This window comes from Venustampulla echinocandica (assembly GCF_003357145.1).
Source record: "Venustampulla echinocandica strain BP 5553 chromosome Unknown scaffold_13, whole genome shotgun sequence".
Taxonomy (NCBI): domain Eukaryota; kingdom Fungi; phylum Ascomycota; class Leotiomycetes; order Helotiales; family Pleuroascaceae; genus Venustampulla; species Venustampulla echinocandica.
In genome coordinates, this window is record NW_022474218.1 from 451,832 (window position 1) to 471,597 (window position 19,766).

Genomic DNA, 19,766 nt, shown 5'->3' on the forward strand with positions numbered 1-19,766 from the left:
TATGTGTCACTAGCCATATACGGCTGTTGACTTGATAAAACTCTAAATAAATCCCTGCCTAAGAATCGAGAGCTCCAGCCCGTAGGCTGTTTTGACAAACCAATAAGGAAAACCCCGACACATTCAGTAGAGCGATTGGGAGAAGAGGCACTATAAATGCCCAACCCGACCTAAGAGATTCAAAGCATAGTGCGCCTACCCTACCCGTAACTTTTACAAAGACTTTCCAAAAGAAAACGGGGTTATTGTCATCCCTCTCAGTACGGATTGGCATATCTGTCGCCCTCCCGCGGCCCGAGCTCGGGGCATTCTTCACATTTTTCAGAACACATATACCCATTCGCATCATGTCTTTTTGCATACTTGCCGTGTAACTCGGCATTATATTCGTCTCCCATGATCTGTTTCTCGAGGCTCCGCTCTTTTTCTAGGACCTTTTTCCTATCCCGTAATCTAAAGAAGTAGATGGATGAGGAGGCTCCCCAACTACAACTTAAATGAATTCGTAAGTTCTTGAACGGCCCGAGTGGCAATAAAGAGTCTGTCATAAGCTGTGCAGCAGCCAATACTGCCGTTGCCGTGCAAGTCCTATGCCCTTCGGCATGGGGTCTTGATCTTGACTCTCTGCCGACGGGAAGCCGATCCGTAAAATGGGTGAGAACAGTCTCGAAATGCATACGCCCGCATATGAAATCTAGGGTGAGATTAAATTGTGGAAGTTTCACATAACGCCGTATAATATCGATAACATCCAACCAGTCTATAGGAAGTGCTGTCTTGTTCGAAAAATCCACTTGCAGTTGCGGGAACAATCCAGGTTAAGGAGCGAATATGTGTCAAGGCCGTTGGCGGTAAGCGGTGCAAGAATTGAGATATTTCTAACTGCTTCCTTTGTCTCGGATGTCACATACCGTCGGTTGTGAGGACAACGAAGTGGTTCTTGGAGAAGAAGACGGCCATTGCATCCTCTTGCATTTGCCGGCTGGCTGAAAGAAGTGGCATCGGCATTTGCCAACAGGTACAGCTTGAAGAATATGCTGCGCGTTGCCTCCAGCAGCAACACGCTTCCATGGCATCTGAGCACTTTCCACGGCATCTAGTGAAAGCCCCTTCGGTGCCAAAGCACGCTGTGGAGATTCTTCGCTTGAAATCTCGAAACTCAAAAACACGCAGGCCACAGGATGACCGATATGGAAACCATGCTATATCGAATGGCGTGACGAGATGAGTATACTCGAAGATTAGGAGACGAATCTGTCGTGGAAGTTTTCCAAATTGAAATGGGGAGCTTTGGGTAGCTACCGAGCGATTGGTTTTCTCGTAAACTGTTCTCTTAGCTAGGGCGTGAAGAGAAAAATCTTTTGGATCATTTCCAAGGCGAATAGTAAGTCCCCTGAGGATTGGCATGCTTGAGGGATGGTTCAGGACTTCTTCTGCCGTCTCGACATCGGCTACATCGCAGATGAGGCAAAGTTGGAGCTGATGAGGGGCAATATGAGATACCAAGTGCTTGCATAGTTCAGCCCACTCCACGATCGCTGACTTTTCATATTCCGAGGAGTTTATTTCCAACAGCTTATCATAGCCCCGGTCAACACAAATGCCTGGATAACAGCACTCCCTGCGCGATGCTTGTTCTTCATCTCGTTTGTTCTTGCCAGTCACATTCAAACGGATTTGAGAGGGATGCCAACTGCTCGATGATGGCTGGGCGAAAAGCTTGGAGACAAGAAAGGCGTCCTGGATCAGCGCGAACGATGCTGAACCTGTTTTCCCAATAGAATGTCGACAAAACTTCACTGGAGATTGTCCAGAAACGTAGAGGAGCTGGAACGGGAGTGGATCACAGATCTCACGATACCCTATGGGCGCTGTTCTACATTCTCCACCACAGCCAGTACAAGAGCGGTTGAGCAGAATTGCGGAGCGGATGGGATGTCTGTCAAGGAAATGAGAAAGACTGATGCTTCTAGGCGTTATGCGGGAGCTAGAGGGATTTTCGCCCACTCGAATCCAACTTCCTTATACTAAAGTCAGCAGAACTCATCAGGAAACATGTAATTAAGATGGATGGTTGACGGGTTTCGTATTCCAGCGTACATAGACGCGACGTCGGAGAACGAATGGCAGGCCGAGAAATGACCCTTTTTGGTTGAAGCTACAACTGGGTCGCCCGAGCTCGAGCGAAATGACCCACGTAAATATCGGTCGACCATCGTGATGAGATGTTAGATGTCAGATGTCTGCTAGGGCAAGCTTCGCATAGCAGAGTGGCTGTCCAATCCTATGTCTTCATAAGTAGGTATGTTAGAGAGGTCATCGTCGCAACTACCGCGACCGCCGATAACGTTCTAAGGCCAATATCAGTCACTCCTCAGGCAGCAGGTTATAATAACACAACGAACTAAAACAGGGAAGTAGGCAATGTATATCACCTAGCTATAATACTACTAGTGCATCTAGAAATAGGACAAGATAAAATTATTGACTGCTCCAAACTGAAGGCGATTTCGAATTCTTCTACTGTGCTACGAGCTCGTACATAATACATCGCATTATTCATGCCAACCATTAACTCAACGGGCCCACCGCGCTGGGGGGAATATGTTACATCCTCCCAATGCAATCGCTATGCCTAACAAGTATGCTATGCTCCGTCGTCTCGATGATTAATGATACAAAATTGATACAATTCTCTATTTCTTTCCCTTCTTCTTGTTAGGAACGACCTTGAACCCGGCAGTGGGTTCTTCCTTTGGGGGTCCCTTCTTAGCAACTTCGCTCCAGCCACCACTAGATTTGTCACCGACAGTGGAGAAGCCAGTGCCAGATCCCGTGTTCGAAGGCTCGACAACGCCTTTCTCGGCCAGCTTGCGACGGCGAAGGAATTCTTCAGCAAAGCGACGACCATCCATTAATTGAGAGTTGGCATAGACACTATCGGCGATAATGCCGGCCTCTGCGGGGAAAGTCGAGAGCATGTGGACGAAGTCGTCAACTAGAGAAGAATGTTAGCGGAGTAAAACATAAATTTGATTTGGATTAATACCATTGATATCGGAGTTCAAGCCTTTCGCGAGAGATCCCTTGGCCCATTTGGCGAATTCGTCGGTGGCAGAGGTGGCGGCGGTTGCACCACTTGTCGTAACACTGCGTGTCGTTGCCACAGGTCTAGCGGGAGCACGAGTACTAGAAGTCGTGGCGACGTTTGCACTGCTCAGAGATCTGATTGCCGGTGGGGCAGCTGTGGCAGCAGCAGCTGGACCAGTTGGTATCTTGACTTTTCCGCCAGCCCCAACTGTTGACCAAGCAGACCCGCTTGCAGGGGCAGTAGCCGTAGTTTTGCTCGCAAGGTCGGCATATCGCTTACCAGTAGCAACAGGTGCTGGTTGGGCAGCAGCCGTGGCGGCAGCAAGCTTCTGCTTGCGGAGCTGTTCTTCACGTTGAATATCTGCTAACGTCTTTTTGGTGGAGCTAGCGTTACTTGCAACCGGCGCCTTCGAAGGAGTTGATTTTGCCCAGGGGGATACCGTCGCTGCGGGGTTGGAGGGTGATGCAGTGCTTCCCCAGGTTGAAGTTGTTGGCAATCCGGGGGCGGGAGCGACCACTGGGCTGCTGCGCATCTTTAGCTCTTGTTCGTGCAGAGCACGGCGAGCGGCGGCGGCAGCCTCCTCAGCTTTAGCAGCCTTCTTTGCTTCGGACTCCTGAATTTCTTTGAGTGACGGGCCCTTGGCTGCTTCTACTGGCTCTTTCGCCCAGGGTGCCAAAGATGATGCGGCAGCGGCGACCTCTGGTGTCTCGGAGCGAGATCTAGCCTCTGCATTGAGAGCCTCGGGTAAGTTGGAATGACCTCTTTGAGCAGTCGGCGCCGGAAGAGGGGTGGTTGACTGTGGTGGTGGGAAAGGCATTGGAAGATTGGTGTTAACTTTTGCCCATGGTGACTCAGGTTGGATTGAGATAGGTGACTGTTTTGCCGATGCGGCCTTCTGGACTTGCTGGGTCAGAGAAAGGATTTCCGATTCTTTGGAATCGGACGTCTGTTCTTCAAATTGTCCTAACAATTCCTTGTGCGGCTCCTGCGCAGGCTGTTGCGGTGGAGCAATTGGTTCACTGGAGATGTTGGCAGCGGACTGAGCAGCTTCCTCTAAATCATGCTGCTCCCTTAGCTGCTCGAACTCACGAAGCCGAGCCTTAAACCCCTCTGGATCATTTTGATGTTGTTCTGCCCTGGCAGCCTCCCGCTGAGGACCAGGCGGCTGACCAAATATCGCTGCAATTTGTTGCGCATGAGTTGATGGTTGCGATCCTGGAGCGACAGCATTAAAGAGTTGCTGGCGGTCTTGGAGACTTAGACGGGCGAGCTCGTCTTCACGAAAAAAGTCGGATGCCACTCCACTTGGCGCCTGACCTGGAAGTGGTCTGGCCTGGTCAAAAAAGCTAGTTCCAGCTGGTAGTGGGGGTTGTGAGGGCATCCCGATCGGGGAGGTCATGCTTCCAAAACTTGGCTGGCTTTGAAGACTATGGGCACTAGAGTGATGATGCAAGCCAGATGGGAGCCCTCCCATCTGCATTTGCTTCATATTGACCTGCTGCTGGGCCAAGAACTCTCGCTGGCGAGCCATTAGGTATTGTTCCTCCTGCTTCCGTCTCTCTAGGTTGTTTTGCTGTTCTGCGGTCAAGGTAGTACCAAAGCTAGGGAACGCTCCAGCAAAAGGAGGCTGGACAGACCCAGGTTGGCCTGCGCTTGTCCCGGGAGCAGTTGCCGCTGGCGCGAATGGCGTCCCGGCTTGAGTCGTAGGTGGGCCGTGGGGGATACCAATCTGGGGAACAAGGAACGGCTCTCTAGAGTTGCCAATCCTCCGAATCAATTGACCAAGGGGCTCAAATTCGGAGTCCTCAACTTTCTTTACAGAAAGATCTGCCGTAAAAAAGGATGCCTTGTACCAATCGTGCATTTCAAGACCGGACCATGGGCCCTGAACATGGCCTTGGGGATCCAGGTACACCCATCTCATTCTATCTGGCATCACCATCATCCGCTGCTGAGTCGCAGGTAGCTGATTAGACGAATCCGAAGAACCTTGGGACTGCTGGTAATTAGATTGAGCAGACGAACTCTGAGCAAAAGACGTCGCACTTTGTCCTGGGGCAGTTTCGGTTGATGAAAGCGGGCCCTGGTTGCGAGAAGTATCTGAAGTTGGTGGAAACAAATCCTCAAACGGGTGCCGTCCAGTCCGGATTGGGCTTTCGGTTTCACGGGCAGAGGGGAAACCACCCCTACCAATGGCACCAAAAGTACTGCTCTGTCTCCCATCACCACCCTCACCGGAATTGTCATTGTCGACCTGCATCTGCGCTTGCATAGCAGCAGGAAACAACGATCCCAGCTTGCTGCCACGACCAATAGTATTGGTGCCAGGAATATTCCCGGATGGGCCTGGACCAAACATGCTCCCGAGCCCTCCCAGTGTTGGAGACTGAAGCTCGCCGGCATTTCCAAATATTGAGTTGCCGAATGCAGTTGGGAAACCAGCTCGATTTTCACGATCTGGAGTTCCAATAGGATTGCCGCTACTTGGCCAACCAGATATGCCTCCTAGACCACCAAGTGACCCCAATGTAGGGAAGCCTTTGGAGGCACCCGCGCTTGACGTCTGGCTGCGGTCGCTACCTTCGAAGGGTGCATTGGAGAACCCTCGCGGTAGTGCGCCCAAAGAATTGAGCCCATGTTCAGGAATACCGCCAAGACCGTGGAGCCTGCTTTGCTGGGATGGCTCCCCATCAAAACTTCCCTCCTCATTCTCATTCCTATCTTCAGGTGGGCTGCGGTACGGATTTGTTTCCGATGGGCTCAGCGGCTCATGTTTTCCTTTATGCCCTTGTGGAGTCTGATGGCTTTGTGGATGTTGATCACGAAAGCCTGGCATGTCAGAGAAACCAAAATCACTTGAGGCTCCCCGAACTGGAGTATCTAGACCTGGGGCCCTTCGCTGAGGATTCGGTGGACTGGTGTCTTGCCCCCCACCGAGAGCAGCACTCCCCGCTGGAGATTCGTCGCCAAACGGATCCGTATCAGTGCGAGGCCTAGGTCTCCAAGATCGCTCAGCAGACCTTGGAACCGGTTCTTCTGAAGCATCCTTCGGCATGAGATGCGCCAGACGACTCTCTCCTCGCATACTTCCTAGCCCTGGTCGCTTCTCGCTGGGTGTTGGAGGATTTGGGGCGGCGCCGCCTAGCACGAAGCTTCCAAAATTCCCCATTGGTGACATAGCTGCACTAGCTGATGGGGGCCCCCAAGGAGATGGTGGTCCATTTCCAAGTGCACTTCCGGCGGTATTGCTACGCATCAAGCCACCAAACGGTAAACCTGATTTCGATTCTTCCGCCCGGTCATCTCCCTCCTTGGAATCGTTGAATTTGCGGTTGAAGAATGAGGAAGCGTCCTCCCTAGAAAATCGTCCGGTACCAGCAGGTGATGGTAGGCCTGTAACGGAATCGCTAGTTTGCTGGCGACGTACGCCTGGTCTGCTAGACACAGGAGAGGAGAGCCCAAACGCACCCGAGCCCTGTGCGTGGGAAATAGATGTTTTGCGTCCATTTGCACCTAAACCTTGTGCATTTGGGTCCTTGTTCGTGTTCTGGGGCGGCGGCTTTAGAGGAGAATTAACATCGCTTGAGAAGAGCTTGGAACGTTTAGCACGGTAAAGCAATATGGTTGGGCCAGCAGCTTACAATTTTTTCCTCTTCCGCCATTTCTTGCAGACCCACGGGGCGGACGCTTCCATTTATATCCCAGCAAATTTCCGGGCCGTACGTGTCCCTTCCATCATTGCTCTTGCCCCATCCACTCCGTCCATTTGCGCCATTTGATCGTTCCGGATTCCAATTGTTGACAAATAGGCGCGAAATCTCCCCATTAGCAGCTCCCGGATCTTCTTGCGCCCTGTAGATATCCAGCAGCTGGTTCTTAGAGTAACGTGCATCGGTGGGTAGGTCGTATGCAGAATTTGATGCTTGCTGTGATGACTGTATCTCTGAGCTGGATGTAGAGAGCTGGCTCTCTCCTTGGGACGCTGTCGATGCGAATGGAGTGGTTGAGGAGCGGCGGAGGGTCAAAGTACCATTAGTTGATCGGGCTTCTCTTCGGGCCCTAAGTTGAGATTATCACGCGTTAGCAGACGACACAGCGGCTAATGATTCATTTTGAGTGGGGTATTCAAGATTCGATGAGCATCATCACTTGGGGTTTAAGGGCAACAACTTTGTTGTGCAAAGAATAGCAGCAACTAATGCGAAGCTTCATGCCTTGGGATAAAACCTCTTCCTATATCCAAGGTCACACCCACAAGCAATGGGGTAACAATTGCGGTCATATATATAGGAATAGAATCTGGAGGAGGCAAACATACCAGTCCCCGCTCCCGCGTCCATCTCCCCTCCCGCTGCGAGAATCGCGACCGGAGCCTTGGCCTGCTGCGGCCGAAGCAAAGCTTGATGCCATATGGGAAGGCATAATTGATCGTAAAAGTCGGTTGAGTAATCGGGGCCACAAATTTAACAAAACCAGTGCAGGTGTAGTCGCGCTGGAGAGCAAGAGACGCGAGGTAGTTCCAGCTCAGATAAATTGATCAAAGGGACGAGAGTTTCAGAATAAGCTCTGCAAGAGTTTGCAGATGATTTAGTTGTGGTATTTGTATAGGATCGTGTAGATGAGGCTGGATCTGTTGGGCAGTGATGCGCAAGCTGCGGGCTGTGAGTTGTAGGTTGAACTTTAGGATTTAATTTTGCAAGAGATCGCGGACAGGACGATGTAGTCTCGTCTCGGGGCCACGGGAAACCAAAGAATTCAGTTCACAACAGCTCTTGTTTGGGTTTAGCGTGCTCTGCAGTTTAGCGAAGCCAGGCACGGGACTTTGGGATTTCTCTGCACACGGCGAGGGACATCTAATAGGTGAATATCTTCATTTTCCTTCTTCATTCACTATCTTTATGTTTGACCATGGCCGTATTATAAGGTAGGATGTTAATGATGACGGCAGATCAAGTATATCTCGAAACAGCAGCACGCACACCCCCTATCTGTCCTGAAGTGGGCATCACGTGCGCTCCATGGACCACAGCATGACGCCCAGCCTCTCCGGATTGCAACAAGATTTAACTTATCCCAGCCCCACGAGGGGCCTCCAGCCTCCCAAATATGGTGTCGAACTGAGATATTCACATTCCTAGCGGTGCTACTATCTGCATCATCTGACAACCCCGGATCTCTTCTCCTCCAGTTGTGGTGTGCAAAACTAACTTCGATCACCACCACACCACGTCGTATCCAGCACATCCACAGCTTCCAGGCTGGAGCTGTCCAAGATCCCGTCAGCGAGCTAGGAAAATAAACCGGCCGGTGACCCTTGATCCTCTCAACTTAGAGATACTGTCCATTATATTTCCTGCAATGCCGTGTCAGCATCTCTGACGTTGTTTGCTCCCTCCTGTTTTCTGCAAGGCATGCCTAGGATGGGTTGGTTAGCCACCGTATTGTTTACAGCTCGTGATAAAATATCTTTGGCTTGCCTTCCAACATGGCTGGGCTGGAATGGTATTACAAAGCTTGTGCAGTCCAATGTGTTTGCCATCTAGCTTACATGATGCTTAGTTGCTGTGTGCCTAGTATGCGTTTTTCTGTAGCAAACAATCACTATACCTTTTTCTTTAAAGTCAGCCCTATCATTGTGAGAATTGTGCGCATCAACCCGTCGATCTCATGGGCGTGTCTATGTGCCTGCCCGCGTTTGTGGCTACAGGTTTTCAGTGCCCAAGTTGAAGTGCATACTTAGCTGGTTGATATTCCACTTCGTCCCCTAAAACTTCCTCTCACACCTATTAATTATATGTCTATAACTCTCCAACTGTGCGAATATTTCACACCCCCTAAACCCCCACTCCACGCTGCTCCCACAGACATGGGGCACCGGCGTCATTGCAATAGTCGAAGTTGCAGCTCGCGAGGAGCCGGCTCACTCTATGGCGACTCCAATAGCCTAGTTGGAAGGGGTGGCGGCAGTGGATTTGGTATCGGCGGAGAGAGAATAGGCTACGGCCGAGAAGGCTGTGTCCGACTGGATGACAACAAAGCAATACTCCATCCACGACGAGGAGCAACTCGAGGCGGTTTTATGGACGATTTCCTCGGTGATGGATTTGCTGGTCTTGGTGGTGGAAACATGCCAACACCACCAATGATGCCCCAGAGCCCATTCGGCCGCCACAGCCGCCCGCCTCAAATCGATCCCAGAAAGCCCTATATACCCGGTGGCTACAAAGGCGGTGGTCCGGACCCATTACTCTATCCTGAATATCTAGCCAATTCTCCTCTTGACCCTTTAGTCACTCTCTATACGATGTCTGGTGCCCTCTCCCCCGGACCTCCGGGATCTCCACTCAGCTCCTCAAGCCCCATCAGCAGCTTCAATCCCTATAAAATGGATCGACCGAGAATGCCTTACGGCCCGCATGGTGGCCCTCCTATGAACTATCGACAGCCGTACGTCGAAGACTATCAGAGTGATACGTCCGAGGAGGATATGCTAATCGAGGACGCGCTGATGCAGAGAGAAGAGGCGTTATTTGAAATGCGTGATGCGATGAGGTTTGGGTCTCCGTATGATCCTTATGGAGGGTATGGGGGATACGGGGATCCATATGCACGAATGAGAGGCGGATACTAGTTTTATGTGTGCAAGTGATTCGATTGCGGGGGTGTTTCTGGGCTTCACAGAAGAATAATTACCTATGTTGGTGGATGACAAAATTTGGTTGCTTACGATCAAATATTATACCGCTCGACCACTCTTTGCCACATGATTCGTCCCTTAAAAAATACTAGCACCGCCCCTCTTTAGCTAGTTATTATGTGATATAAACTTATCAGCACTAGGGCCTAAATGTCACCCGCATAGGTCACAAGGGATATATCATGTCTGAGCAAGAAAATCAACAGACAGGAAAGAAGATCGTTCTTCATTCATTCGTAGCTCGCGCTAGTCGAGCTTGACTTCTAATAAAAACTATCCCCCAAACCCAAACCAATATGAATCCACCACGCACATCAAGAAACCCAAATTAAACGACCACAGCCTAATCGCTCGAGCTGCTACTGCTACTACGGCCACCGCGGCTCCTTGACCGGTGCTTCTTTTTCTCCTTCCTTGGGTACAGTCCGCCCATAGCAGCACTGCTCCCTCCATAGTTGCTTCCACCACCATAATTGCTTCCACCGCCATAACTACTTTGACCGCCATAGCTGCTCCCGCCATGACTGCCGTGCGATCCATGTTTCTTCTCCTTCTTCTCCTCCTTGTGTTTGTCGTACCTGCTGTCCAAAGCGTTGGCTCCGATAGCGCCAACCACGCTGCCGATGATCGTGCCTAGAGTACCTCCGCCAGCCTTGTGGCCGACGAATGCGCCTCCTGCGCCGCCGATGAGGGTAGAGCCGAGACCTCGCTCGCCGTCGGGACCAACTTCGCCTTGCTGGTTGTTATATCCACCAGGGCCGCCAGGGGCGCGGTTATCGCCATACTGTGGTGGGCCTCCGTGTTGGCCGTAAGGAGCTGGGGAGTGCGAAGGGGAGGGTCCGCCATAGCTGGGCTGCGGTGGGTATTGCTGCTGGCCCTGGTGTTGTGGTGGGTAACCACCGTGCTGTTGAGGTGGTTGTTGATATCCGCCTTGCTGCTGAGGAGGATACTGCTGATTGTGGCCTTGCTGGGCGTAGTTGGGCTGAGGAGGATATTGCTGATTTTGGCCTTGCTGGTTGTAATTTGGTTGATTTGGGTACCCGCCTTGGTTACCGCCGCCGCCTCCTCCGTAATAATCTTGGCTTGACATCGTGGGAGCTTGCTGTCAAGGACTTTTGTAGTTGTGTGCTGTTTGACTGAACGATTTCTTGTCCGGTTGAGGTTCGAGGTGTGTATTAGGATGGAGGGACAAAGGAGAGGGGAAGCGGGGGGGCCATCTTATATATACGTCAGGGTACAAGCAGCTCCCCTTCGCACACCATTATTCACCGGGCTTTGGATACGACACGCGCGGCGGGAGATATGGAAGCTGGAGGCAGGGAGATGGCTGGCTCAGCGGGACTCGTCACCCGTCACCATGCCACCACCACCGAGAACTGTGGCAGTGGGATGGATGTTGGTGTGGCTGTGGAGATGCCGAGGAGCTTATATCCCACTACTGCGGAAGGCTGAGCAGCACTGGTGACGGACAACTCGATCTGACGTCGAAGAGCCACAACAAGCCCCACCTGTTTCTCCCTTTACCAATGGATATCTCGGAGGCTCCGAGATTTCCTTTCATAAGAGACATTTTATACATCTTATTGTTCTCTGCTCGTGGCTGTGCGCATAGTTACGTAAGCACAATGCGATGACCGCTGTTCCGGCACGTAGCCGGCTGGGCGGACATGTCAACGTCAACTTACGTTATTACTCAATTCAGCGGATTGCATTTATTTGTTGGAGGTTCGTGGGTCCGTCATAACTAGATGGAAGTAGTTGTACCTAATTCAGATGATTAGCGACTGGGTGGTTGGCCATGAGCAAATTTTAGCGGGAACCGATGACGTTTTTATTATTAAATAATGCTTCTTATTAATTGTCGTAGATACTGTATCTATAGTACCAAGCGGGTACCTAGGACCTAGATAGCTTAAAATTATCTATATTTAAATTTTGGGGGCTTGTGGAGCAGTTAACCCTTTTCGTGTTTTAATATTTATAGTCAAAGGACTTGCCAGCGCTACGCTACCCCTATTTTAACCGAAAATTGCTAAACTTCACTCATAGCAAGACTATATATCATAGCAGGGAGAACTAGCTAGAGAAGGACAAATTCTTTAAATTCTTTACTCACAAGCCATGGTCTCAGGAACAGAAAGGGTCTATAAATTTGCTGCTCGCTGCAATCATCTAAACCGCTATAAACAAAATCAAAAGCGAAAAGCGTACCGTCTATAATTCTATAATATATGTATACAATAACATGCAAAATCCCAACTGTATGCACAGAATCATCCGACAATCACAACATTAAAGTCACCCTGGATAGACTTATCCGCATTCAGCTGCGGATGGCACAGGGTCCAACCAGGCGTCTTATTGCCTCCACAGCTAACCTTGGCACTCCAGCACTTATAGGTCGCGGTAAACGTGGCAAAGCCTGTCGTGCCAAGCGGTAGGCCGAATGTGTTCGCCACTGTTACTGTCGTGCTGTTGGTCATACTAGTATCCGTTCCCTGGGCTACTGCACGAGAGATACTTGCCCCGATAGTAGTAGAGCCCGTGGCTGCAAACGGCCATGCCAGGCCAGCAGTAACGGTAACACTCATCTGGCCGCCGACATCGACGGTGGTGGTTTTTGATTGTGACAACGTGCTAGAGACTCCAATGGCGCTGCTGCTCGAAAAGGTACACGGGGAGCTGGTGCATGTCTGGACGGATCCGATCATGGTCTGCTTGCCTGCATTGATAAAAGGGCCAATCATATCTTCCGCCTTGCAATCGCCAAACTCATCTCTTTTTGACACTGAATCTTCCGTGATGACGCTGAGTTCTTCTGGCGTGGGCTTCATCTGGGATACGACCTCTGCAGCTCGTGCAGCGACGGAACCACCACGTGCTTCGATGACCGTTCCAGAATCATGTTCATATTCCTCCAGCTGTCGGCGGTCAAGTGCATGATTCCCCGCGTTCATTGCCGTGCAGTCGTCGTGGCCGCAGCAGAACGTCCCACCAAGTTGAGCTTTGTCCTGTTTTAAAACTGTTAGTCTCAAATTGCTTCCTGTTCTAAGAAGGGAGAAGGAAGCACGAGGACGAACCCGTAATTGTGAGAAATAGCAGCCCGGCTGATCCGCGCTGATAAATACGTTTCCCCATGGCATACCGGGCACCACGTTTCCGTAACCCCCCTGCGTGTACTCCTGCATCAGCTGGATCCGGCATCCTGGATCCGCCCTTTCGTCCAGCTTCCACCAGACCTGCTTGCCGGATCCGCCAGGAGCTGATGTGGCACTAGGAAAAGACACATCCCAGAAAGGAGTTTGGCCTGGGTAGCCCTGTGTGATCTTCCAGTTGTTGACGGTGTTCCCCTCGACAGACAACCGGTGTGAGCCATCGTCTGTCCTGTTCTTGCAGCTCGAGTCGGAATAGGGGACGAACCACTTGTGGGCGAGGCCGTGCCCGACAAGAGTCGAAAGGATGGCTACGTTAACCAGTAAAGGAGAATACATTATGGGAGATTTAGATAAGATATTTTCGAGTTGTAGAAGATATAGGTGTTCAAAGCAAAAGGAGGAGAGGACAAGAGAGTTTCAAGATGGAAACAGTAACGGAGAAGATGACGGGGTTTGAGGATGGAGGATTGGATTGCTTTGATGCTGGAATGTGTGAATGAGAGATATTGCGAGGAGAAACTACTTATTATATATTCCAACCATCGCAGATATCAATACCCAACTCTTAGATCTCAACGACAAACTAGTAGAAAGGATCCATACCTTGATGCCTAGAATTAAGGATTCTAATCAATTGACGCTTTGTCATGCTCGTATTGGCGAAGTATAGAGGTGAGGCTATACGAACTCAGCCCTACTTGGCCTAAACTTACAAGCAATGGTGCTATTATCGGTCATCGGGTGGAGCAAATCTCGGTGAGCCCTTGGTTGGTTCTGACAACAGATGAGGATCGCGAACCATGAAGCCAAGGGGGCTACAATGACGATGGATGAACAATAGACGCTGACCTTGAGATTGGTTTGGAAAGCCTTGTTGCCTATGGTGGAGCAAATAGGACCCAGCCTCGCCGATCTCTCGCCAGAAAGATCAAGACCAAGGAGGATCCTCACCTAAGAGTCTAAAGTGATGAACCCACTTGTAGCGGACGGTGCCGCTCATGCCTGTCCCATATTTGGGTACTTATGCTAGGGGAGCTGCTAGCGCCATGTATGGGCCGACGCGCCACTAGTAATTAGCTCGTTGCTTTGCCCTTCCATAGCTTCCATGCTGCGGAGGATATGCTTAATTCGCGGTTGACATCCGCGACACCGCCCATTTGGCATCCATATATTATAACAGAATGTTTTGGATTTGCTAGGCTCCATTCTCCCCCCCTTCCTAAATCTGGAGGCCTTTGAGGGATTGGGCATAATCGGTAGTAGTAGTTGCTCTGCGTACCATGTTAGCATATGAGCGTCCCAAGCTTAATACGTGTTTTAGGACCACCTACTCACTAAACTTCGAGATAACTATCCCTTTATAAGCATTTATAAGCATTAACTTAAATTTCATGTTGTGGGTAGTAGGCACCCATTTTATGAAGGTCAATAATACTCGACCATACTCAATAGACTATACAACCATATACTAGCACGAGGTTAAACTCCCTGGCGCTTCCAGGCATGATATTACCTCCCTCACCTCGCACTACGGCCGTACTCCATTTCAAGCGTTGGCGCTTATCCTGCGGCTTCGAGGTATTTCTTCGCCAGGATCTAATAAGCCTACATCGTTTGTCAGCGGCCCCTGGGGTAGACGTTGGAACCCTGGATGTGCTACCCTGTGGTGCTCGTGGCATTCTACGAGGTACCACAAATGTCTACCTGATTCACGGGCCTGGCGGACCAAGTCCTTGACCGGGGAATGATCAGAGCCATCAGACACAGAGCACTCGCCCAATTATTACAAACGCAAATCCGTCAGCGACCGAATAATAGGCAGCGACTATTAGCTAGCCGAGAGCCAACCCAGTGCAGCTCTGCCCACGGTATTTGTGATGCGCAGCTTTTGAAACGCTCATCGCCCCGACCAATGTTCTTGGCGTTCAAGAATAGCTGCGCCTGATTTCGTATCATACGAATGATATCTTTGATTGTTAATCGCTTTGTCAGTTTCCCTGCATTACGTTACAACATGTCTTTTGGGATGGGTTTACTTATCCAAAGTTTAGGACTATTAAATTTTGCAGTCCTGTTAAAGAGTGTACCCTAGGGCAGGTTGTTTGAACGATATCCAAATAACTGTCCGTCTCTGCTAGAGGGAGCTGGACGAGGAGGATCTGGAATTGTACAAAATTCGTGGTCTTCGGCGTATCTTTCAGTAGAATTCGGGAAGTTTCTTACCTTTGCTGTAATGTTCGGTATGGAAGTGAGGAACTTGTGAAGGAGGAAGTAACGGAGAAAATAATCCAGAATGTAGTTTATTCCTGTGACAGGAATTATCTACCCACATGCAGGCTCCTCTCGCTCGAGAGGTTGGTTGACGTTGCCGCCACCATATGCACCTCCATCTAGAATAACAGCCTCATTATCCTCTAAGTCATCTTGGACTCTCCGCCAGGTTTTCTTCCTACTTTCATTGGGAGGAGTGTCCGTTGCAGTCTCCTTGCCCTTCCCGCTATTCCACACAGGCTTAATGAGGCCTCCTAACAGGGGATTCCGACTGAATTTCCCACCGCCACCAGTGCTATTCCCGCTGGCATCACTTAGCGGAATCGCTTCTCCTTCCTCCTCGCTCTCGCTCTCCTTCTCCGGCGTCCTCTCCATGGCCGCCATCTTCTTAACCACCTTCCCCTTCACTAAGTCGATACTAACGACTTGTCTTCTCTTGTCATATTCCGGTCTAGCATTCCACTCCTGCTCGGCAAGCACCTTCTGCTGTTTCTTCAACTGTCTCGCCCTCTCCGCAGGACTAGCCCAAATATTAGTCCCCGCTGTAATAGGCGTCTCAAAATCTGCAGCCTCATCCCTGACCGTCGTCCGCTTCGCATTTTGAGCCTGATATCCCAAAAGTCGATCCCTATGCTCCTTGGCCTTCGCCTCCGCAGGGCTCATTGCGGGTATCTCCGCATTTCTAGTAAAAGGAGCAGGTTTCTTGGAGACCTCAGCCCGCCTATGACTAGACGCATCAAGTACCATCTTTTCCCTTCCCCTCTCCTCCTTCAATTCTTTTATCATGCCCTGTACTTCCATCGCACTAAGTAACGGGGTCCCGCAAAATGTACAAGGTCCCAATCCCTCCTTCACACATATGACTTTTCCACAGTTCAAGCAGTTTGGCGCTGCTGCTAGTAGAGGATGGCGGGCACCGATGCAGTTGCATTTTCGCTTATCGCTGGAGGGCAATAGGGAGCTGTTGGTGCTGACTTCTAAACTGCAGATGGCAGCGTCTAACTCGTTGATTACTGAGGAGGCGCCGTGCATGGAGGTTCCGCCTGTGATATTTATTTTCGTCTTTGAAGGGGGTGCGGGGGAGGATGTTCGGGAGGCTTTGCGGGAAGAGTTGTTGCTCTTGGATTTAAAGTCTGATATTAGGGTTCCAGCGGCCGAGGGAGGTGGCTTTTGGGTAGGTGCTTGAACGTTGGGTTTTGGCTTCTGTTGTAGGGCAAAGGCATTATTGGATGTTGATGCAGAAGTGGAGGACGTGGCTTGAGGAATAGGCCTTTTCGTGATATAATCGTCTTCGTTCTTCTTCACATATGCGGTGCCTTGCGCAGCGTGATCTTGTATTTGACGGGGTGACGGCGTGTGGAGGGGAGCTTTCGCTTTCTTCGGTCTGCGTCCGGGTTTGGGAACTCCAGAGCTTGGACTTGCTTCGGATGTAGAGGGTTGTGATGGGGATGGTGACGATGTAGGAAGGTCTTTGCGGCGGGAGTTGAAGCTCGAGATGAACTCTATCGATTGTGGTGATTCCCCGAGTAGATCTTTGAAATGATCCGCAGCTTGTTGTTTGGATAGTGTCCCTGCATAGTCGAGGACCTGTCTAAGCTCTGGTTCGGGAAGAGGGAGCAAATTGGAGAGCTGGGCGAGAGACATACTCGTGGTGGGATATGACACGAAAATATGTGTTTGTGTCTATGTTTCGCCTTGAAGATGGTCGGTTGTAGAGTATCGCAGTCATTTACTTACGGAGTACTCGAGTACTCGGTACAGGTTACGTAGTTTTGCGGGGCCTGCTCTTGATCCCTGCTCGCGACTTGGAAATGCATTTCGGAACAAACCACTTAAAAGCTGCGTCGACAAACCCTCGTGCAGGCCTAACGCGAGTTGTAAATTTAACAAGTATAGGACAAAGACTCTTACTAATCACGTTCTAAGACTTTAATTTTTAGGGTATTAAAATACTAGTAGAGGAGAACCTACTCGCGGAATTATTAAAAGTAGATTATAATCTATGACGAGGCTATATTTAATATTTAGTAGGCAAGCTATATATATACAGCCAAGACGACGAATTTTTTTAAAAAATTGGGTTATATAAGAGGTTAACGGGGGCAGAAATCGTGAGTTATGCTGTACATCCTGCTTATAAGTAATAGCATTTTGTGGAAATTGAGATAGAGCCATGTGTTGGAAATGGAATAGTTATTTGGACCAGTCTCACTAGGAATCTCGATTATGAGGGATAAATGTTAATTATGGGGACGGCGAAGGTGTAGAAAGTTGGAGGTCAAGCTTTGGAAGATGAGCAAGACGGTTGGGGGAGAGAATTTCAGCTTCTATGAGAGGAAGGACTGAGACTATATGCCAATTTGGTAAGAGCTTCGCCGTATCATAACTAGAAATGATGAGAATCGAACGGCTATGAAACATTAGCTGCAGAGACGCTTTAAATGTTGATTGCCCACCCAAAGAATACACGTCTATCTATACATTTGCTGATCGTCAACCAACAGCCTCTCGACCTACCACTGCTCGTCGTGATCATCCAAAGGCTAGTTCTCAAGAAACTCTTTTTTCGATGCAGCATCAAGTACAGCGGCAGCTTCCGCCTTCACATATTTATTCTCCTCAAGAGGATCTTCATACCGATAATTTGAAGTCCAACCATCTGTACTAACCCCAATCCGATCACGGACTTTCTCCATTTGTACATCAATGTGATATTGCTCGTCCTGCATGCTCAGGCACTTTGCTACTTCCTCGTCTGAAAAGTCTATCTGGCATGGGGGACTATTCCCTTGCTGGCAGTAAGCACTGACCAGTTCTGAATGTCACTTATTAACTCTGCTCTGAGAGTAATGCTATCACCCTCCTATGGTGCGCTCGCATATTGCTCGAGTTTTTGCATCGGCGTAGTCGATTATGGTTTAAATTCGTCGTAATGACGACACTTGTTATGTTTGGCCGTGGCAACAATGTAATAGTAATGAAGCTACCTTTTACGGAATTGCTCCAAAGCTCCCTCTTGATCCGCTGCGGTCACACTGTAAAAAGATTCAGGAAGTAAAGGCTTCCTGAGGCTACATGACACCTCATCTCCAAAATTCTCAAAGGATCCTGGGATGCCGGCTTGAAGGACGAGTGATAAGACAAATGAGTGCTGCCAATCTAATACACCCGTAATAGTGAAATCATTAGACACAAAATGGTTATGGGGATTGAGATCCGGGTGGCAAAAGGTCGGGCGTGACATAAAATCGTCGCGTGCAACCAGATCAGGAGCGATCTGTAGATATTTTTCAACGCTTGCTATGACCTTCCGGGGAAAGCTTTTGGTGGTTATAGATGTCTCTGTGTGCAACTGTATGAGGGAGACGGGGACGAGCATGACTTTTGAGCCATGCTATTTCCTTCACCGCGCCAGCAGTAAAGGCCTCGCCTAGTTCTATAACTACTCATTGTTAGCTATATCGGATCCAGAGGCGAAACTCCACGAGGTCATAACTACGTGGACCACGGGAAACTGGCAACTGTCCCAGACCACCATATCACCATTTCAGTGCAACATCAGTGACGTCGAAGTTTAAGACTCGCTCTTTAAGGCGTAGAGATTCGTTATATCTATAACATCTAGCCCATTAACATTAGATATACCTACATTATTGGTCCATCTGCTAGAGGTATGGAAGAAATCTGAGGCGGCATCCTTATTTGGAGATTTCTGGTGTATAGGTAGGGTCCCAAAACTTCTGAAGGTGAGAGAAACTGGTGATATACATAGCGGAAAGGACCTCAGCACGGCGCGGGAACTATTCACGAAGAAATATCTCACGTTCTACTAGTTTAATAGGGCGCGTAAATACACAAGATAGAAGAGTACCCTATGTACCGAGATGCATTTGCGTTGTGCTGTGGTTGACTGATTATTTAATTAAGTTTCTGTAAACAGGATTACTATCGGCGTCAGACTTGTCCGTCCGTAGAGAGCACTTTGTATGGGGCAGCAGCTATCTGCTCGTCTAGATCCAATCCTCTGAAATATTGCTTTACCGGCCTAATACTCATAATAATAAATATACGAAGTCGACGGTAAAGAAGACAGATGAGAAGATAGGTGAAGAAGGAGGGGTAAGGAAGGAAAGACGGCATTGGTGGCTGCATTTTGGGTAAAGACAGGCAGATAGGGGACAATGTTTAGGAACGAGGTTGTAAATATACGTGCTGATACGTGATGACAGGTTTTGGACCTGGACCATTGGCTGGTGGGCGGGCCTCGGCCGACCTGAGCCATGCCTAGCCGAAGGTAAGCCTCGCAGGCCGCGTGGGACTCAGCCTGAGTGTCGAGATTCCAGTGGGAAAACAATGAACAATCAACAAAGCTGATCATGATAACGAAAATAGCCTCCGGGTTCCCTTCCCCGCCAAGTCCCTCTGTCATCAATCGGCCTGATTAAGGTTGTATAAGTGCGAACTCGGCCTCTATCCTATATTGGGAAGGTCGCCGTAGCATTTCCGCCCTTTCTCTGACATCGACTCCGTGTTCGCAATCGCGCATGATTCA

At 49.7% G+C, this 19,766-nt stretch overlaps 6 protein-coding genes across 6 annotated transcripts; 1 reads left to right on the forward strand and 5 right to left on the reverse strand.

Moving 5' to 3' along the window:
* Nucleotides 1-257: 257 nt before the first annotated feature.
* Nucleotides 258-2,216, reverse strand: BP5553_10139 (uncharacterized protein; the record flags this gene model as incomplete). Its single annotated transcript, XM_032018762.1, has 3 exons — nt 258-694; nt 912-2,017; nt 2,101-2,216. The coding sequence occupies 3 exons, from the start codon at nt 2,214-2,216 to the stop codon at nt 258-260; spliced, it is 1,659 nt and encodes a 552-aa protein (XP_031865170.1).
* A 480-nt stretch (nt 2,217-2,696) lies between these two features.
* On the reverse strand, nt 2,697-7,513 carry BP5553_10140 (GYF protein; the record flags this gene model as incomplete). The annotated part of the gene is made up of 4 exons (XM_032018763.1): nt 2,697-2,998; nt 3,050-6,683; nt 6,733-7,150; nt 7,410-7,513. The coding sequence occupies 4 exons, from the start codon at nt 7,511-7,513 to the stop codon at nt 2,697-2,699; spliced, it is 4,458 nt and encodes a 1,485-aa protein (XP_031865171.1).
* A 1,444-nt stretch (nt 7,514-8,957) lies between these two features.
* On the forward strand, nt 8,958-9,722 carry BP5553_10141 (uncharacterized protein; the record flags this gene model as incomplete). Its single annotated transcript, XM_032018764.1, has 1 exon — nt 8,958-9,722. One exon carries the CDS (start codon nt 8,958-8,960, stop codon nt 9,720-9,722), a length of 765 nt encoding a protein of 254 aa, XP_031865172.1.
* Nucleotides 9,723-10,131: 409 nt separating this feature from the next.
* BP5553_10142 (uncharacterized protein) lies at nt 10,132-10,878 on the reverse strand (the record flags this gene model as incomplete). Its single annotated transcript, XM_032018765.1, has 1 exon — nt 10,132-10,878. The coding sequence occupies one exon, from the start codon at nt 10,876-10,878 to the stop codon at nt 10,132-10,134; it is 747 nt and encodes a 248-aa protein (XP_031865173.1).
* Nucleotides 10,879-12,061: 1,183 nt separating this feature from the next.
* Nucleotides 12,062-13,279, reverse strand: BP5553_10143 (uncharacterized protein; the record flags this gene model as incomplete). Its single annotated transcript, XM_032018766.1, has 2 exons — nt 12,062-12,799; nt 12,869-13,279. The coding sequence occupies 2 exons, from the start codon at nt 13,277-13,279 to the stop codon at nt 12,062-12,064; spliced, it is 1,149 nt and encodes a 382-aa protein (XP_031865174.1).
* A 1,986-nt stretch (nt 13,280-15,265) lies between these two features.
* Nucleotides 15,266-16,858, reverse strand: BP5553_10144 (Uncharacterized protein; the record flags this gene model as incomplete). The annotated part of the gene is made up of 1 exon (XM_032018767.1): nt 15,266-16,858. The coding sequence occupies one exon, from the start codon at nt 16,856-16,858 to the stop codon at nt 15,266-15,268; it is 1,593 nt and encodes a 530-aa protein (XP_031865175.1).
* Between the last annotated feature and the right edge of the window lie 2,908 nt (nt 16,859-19,766).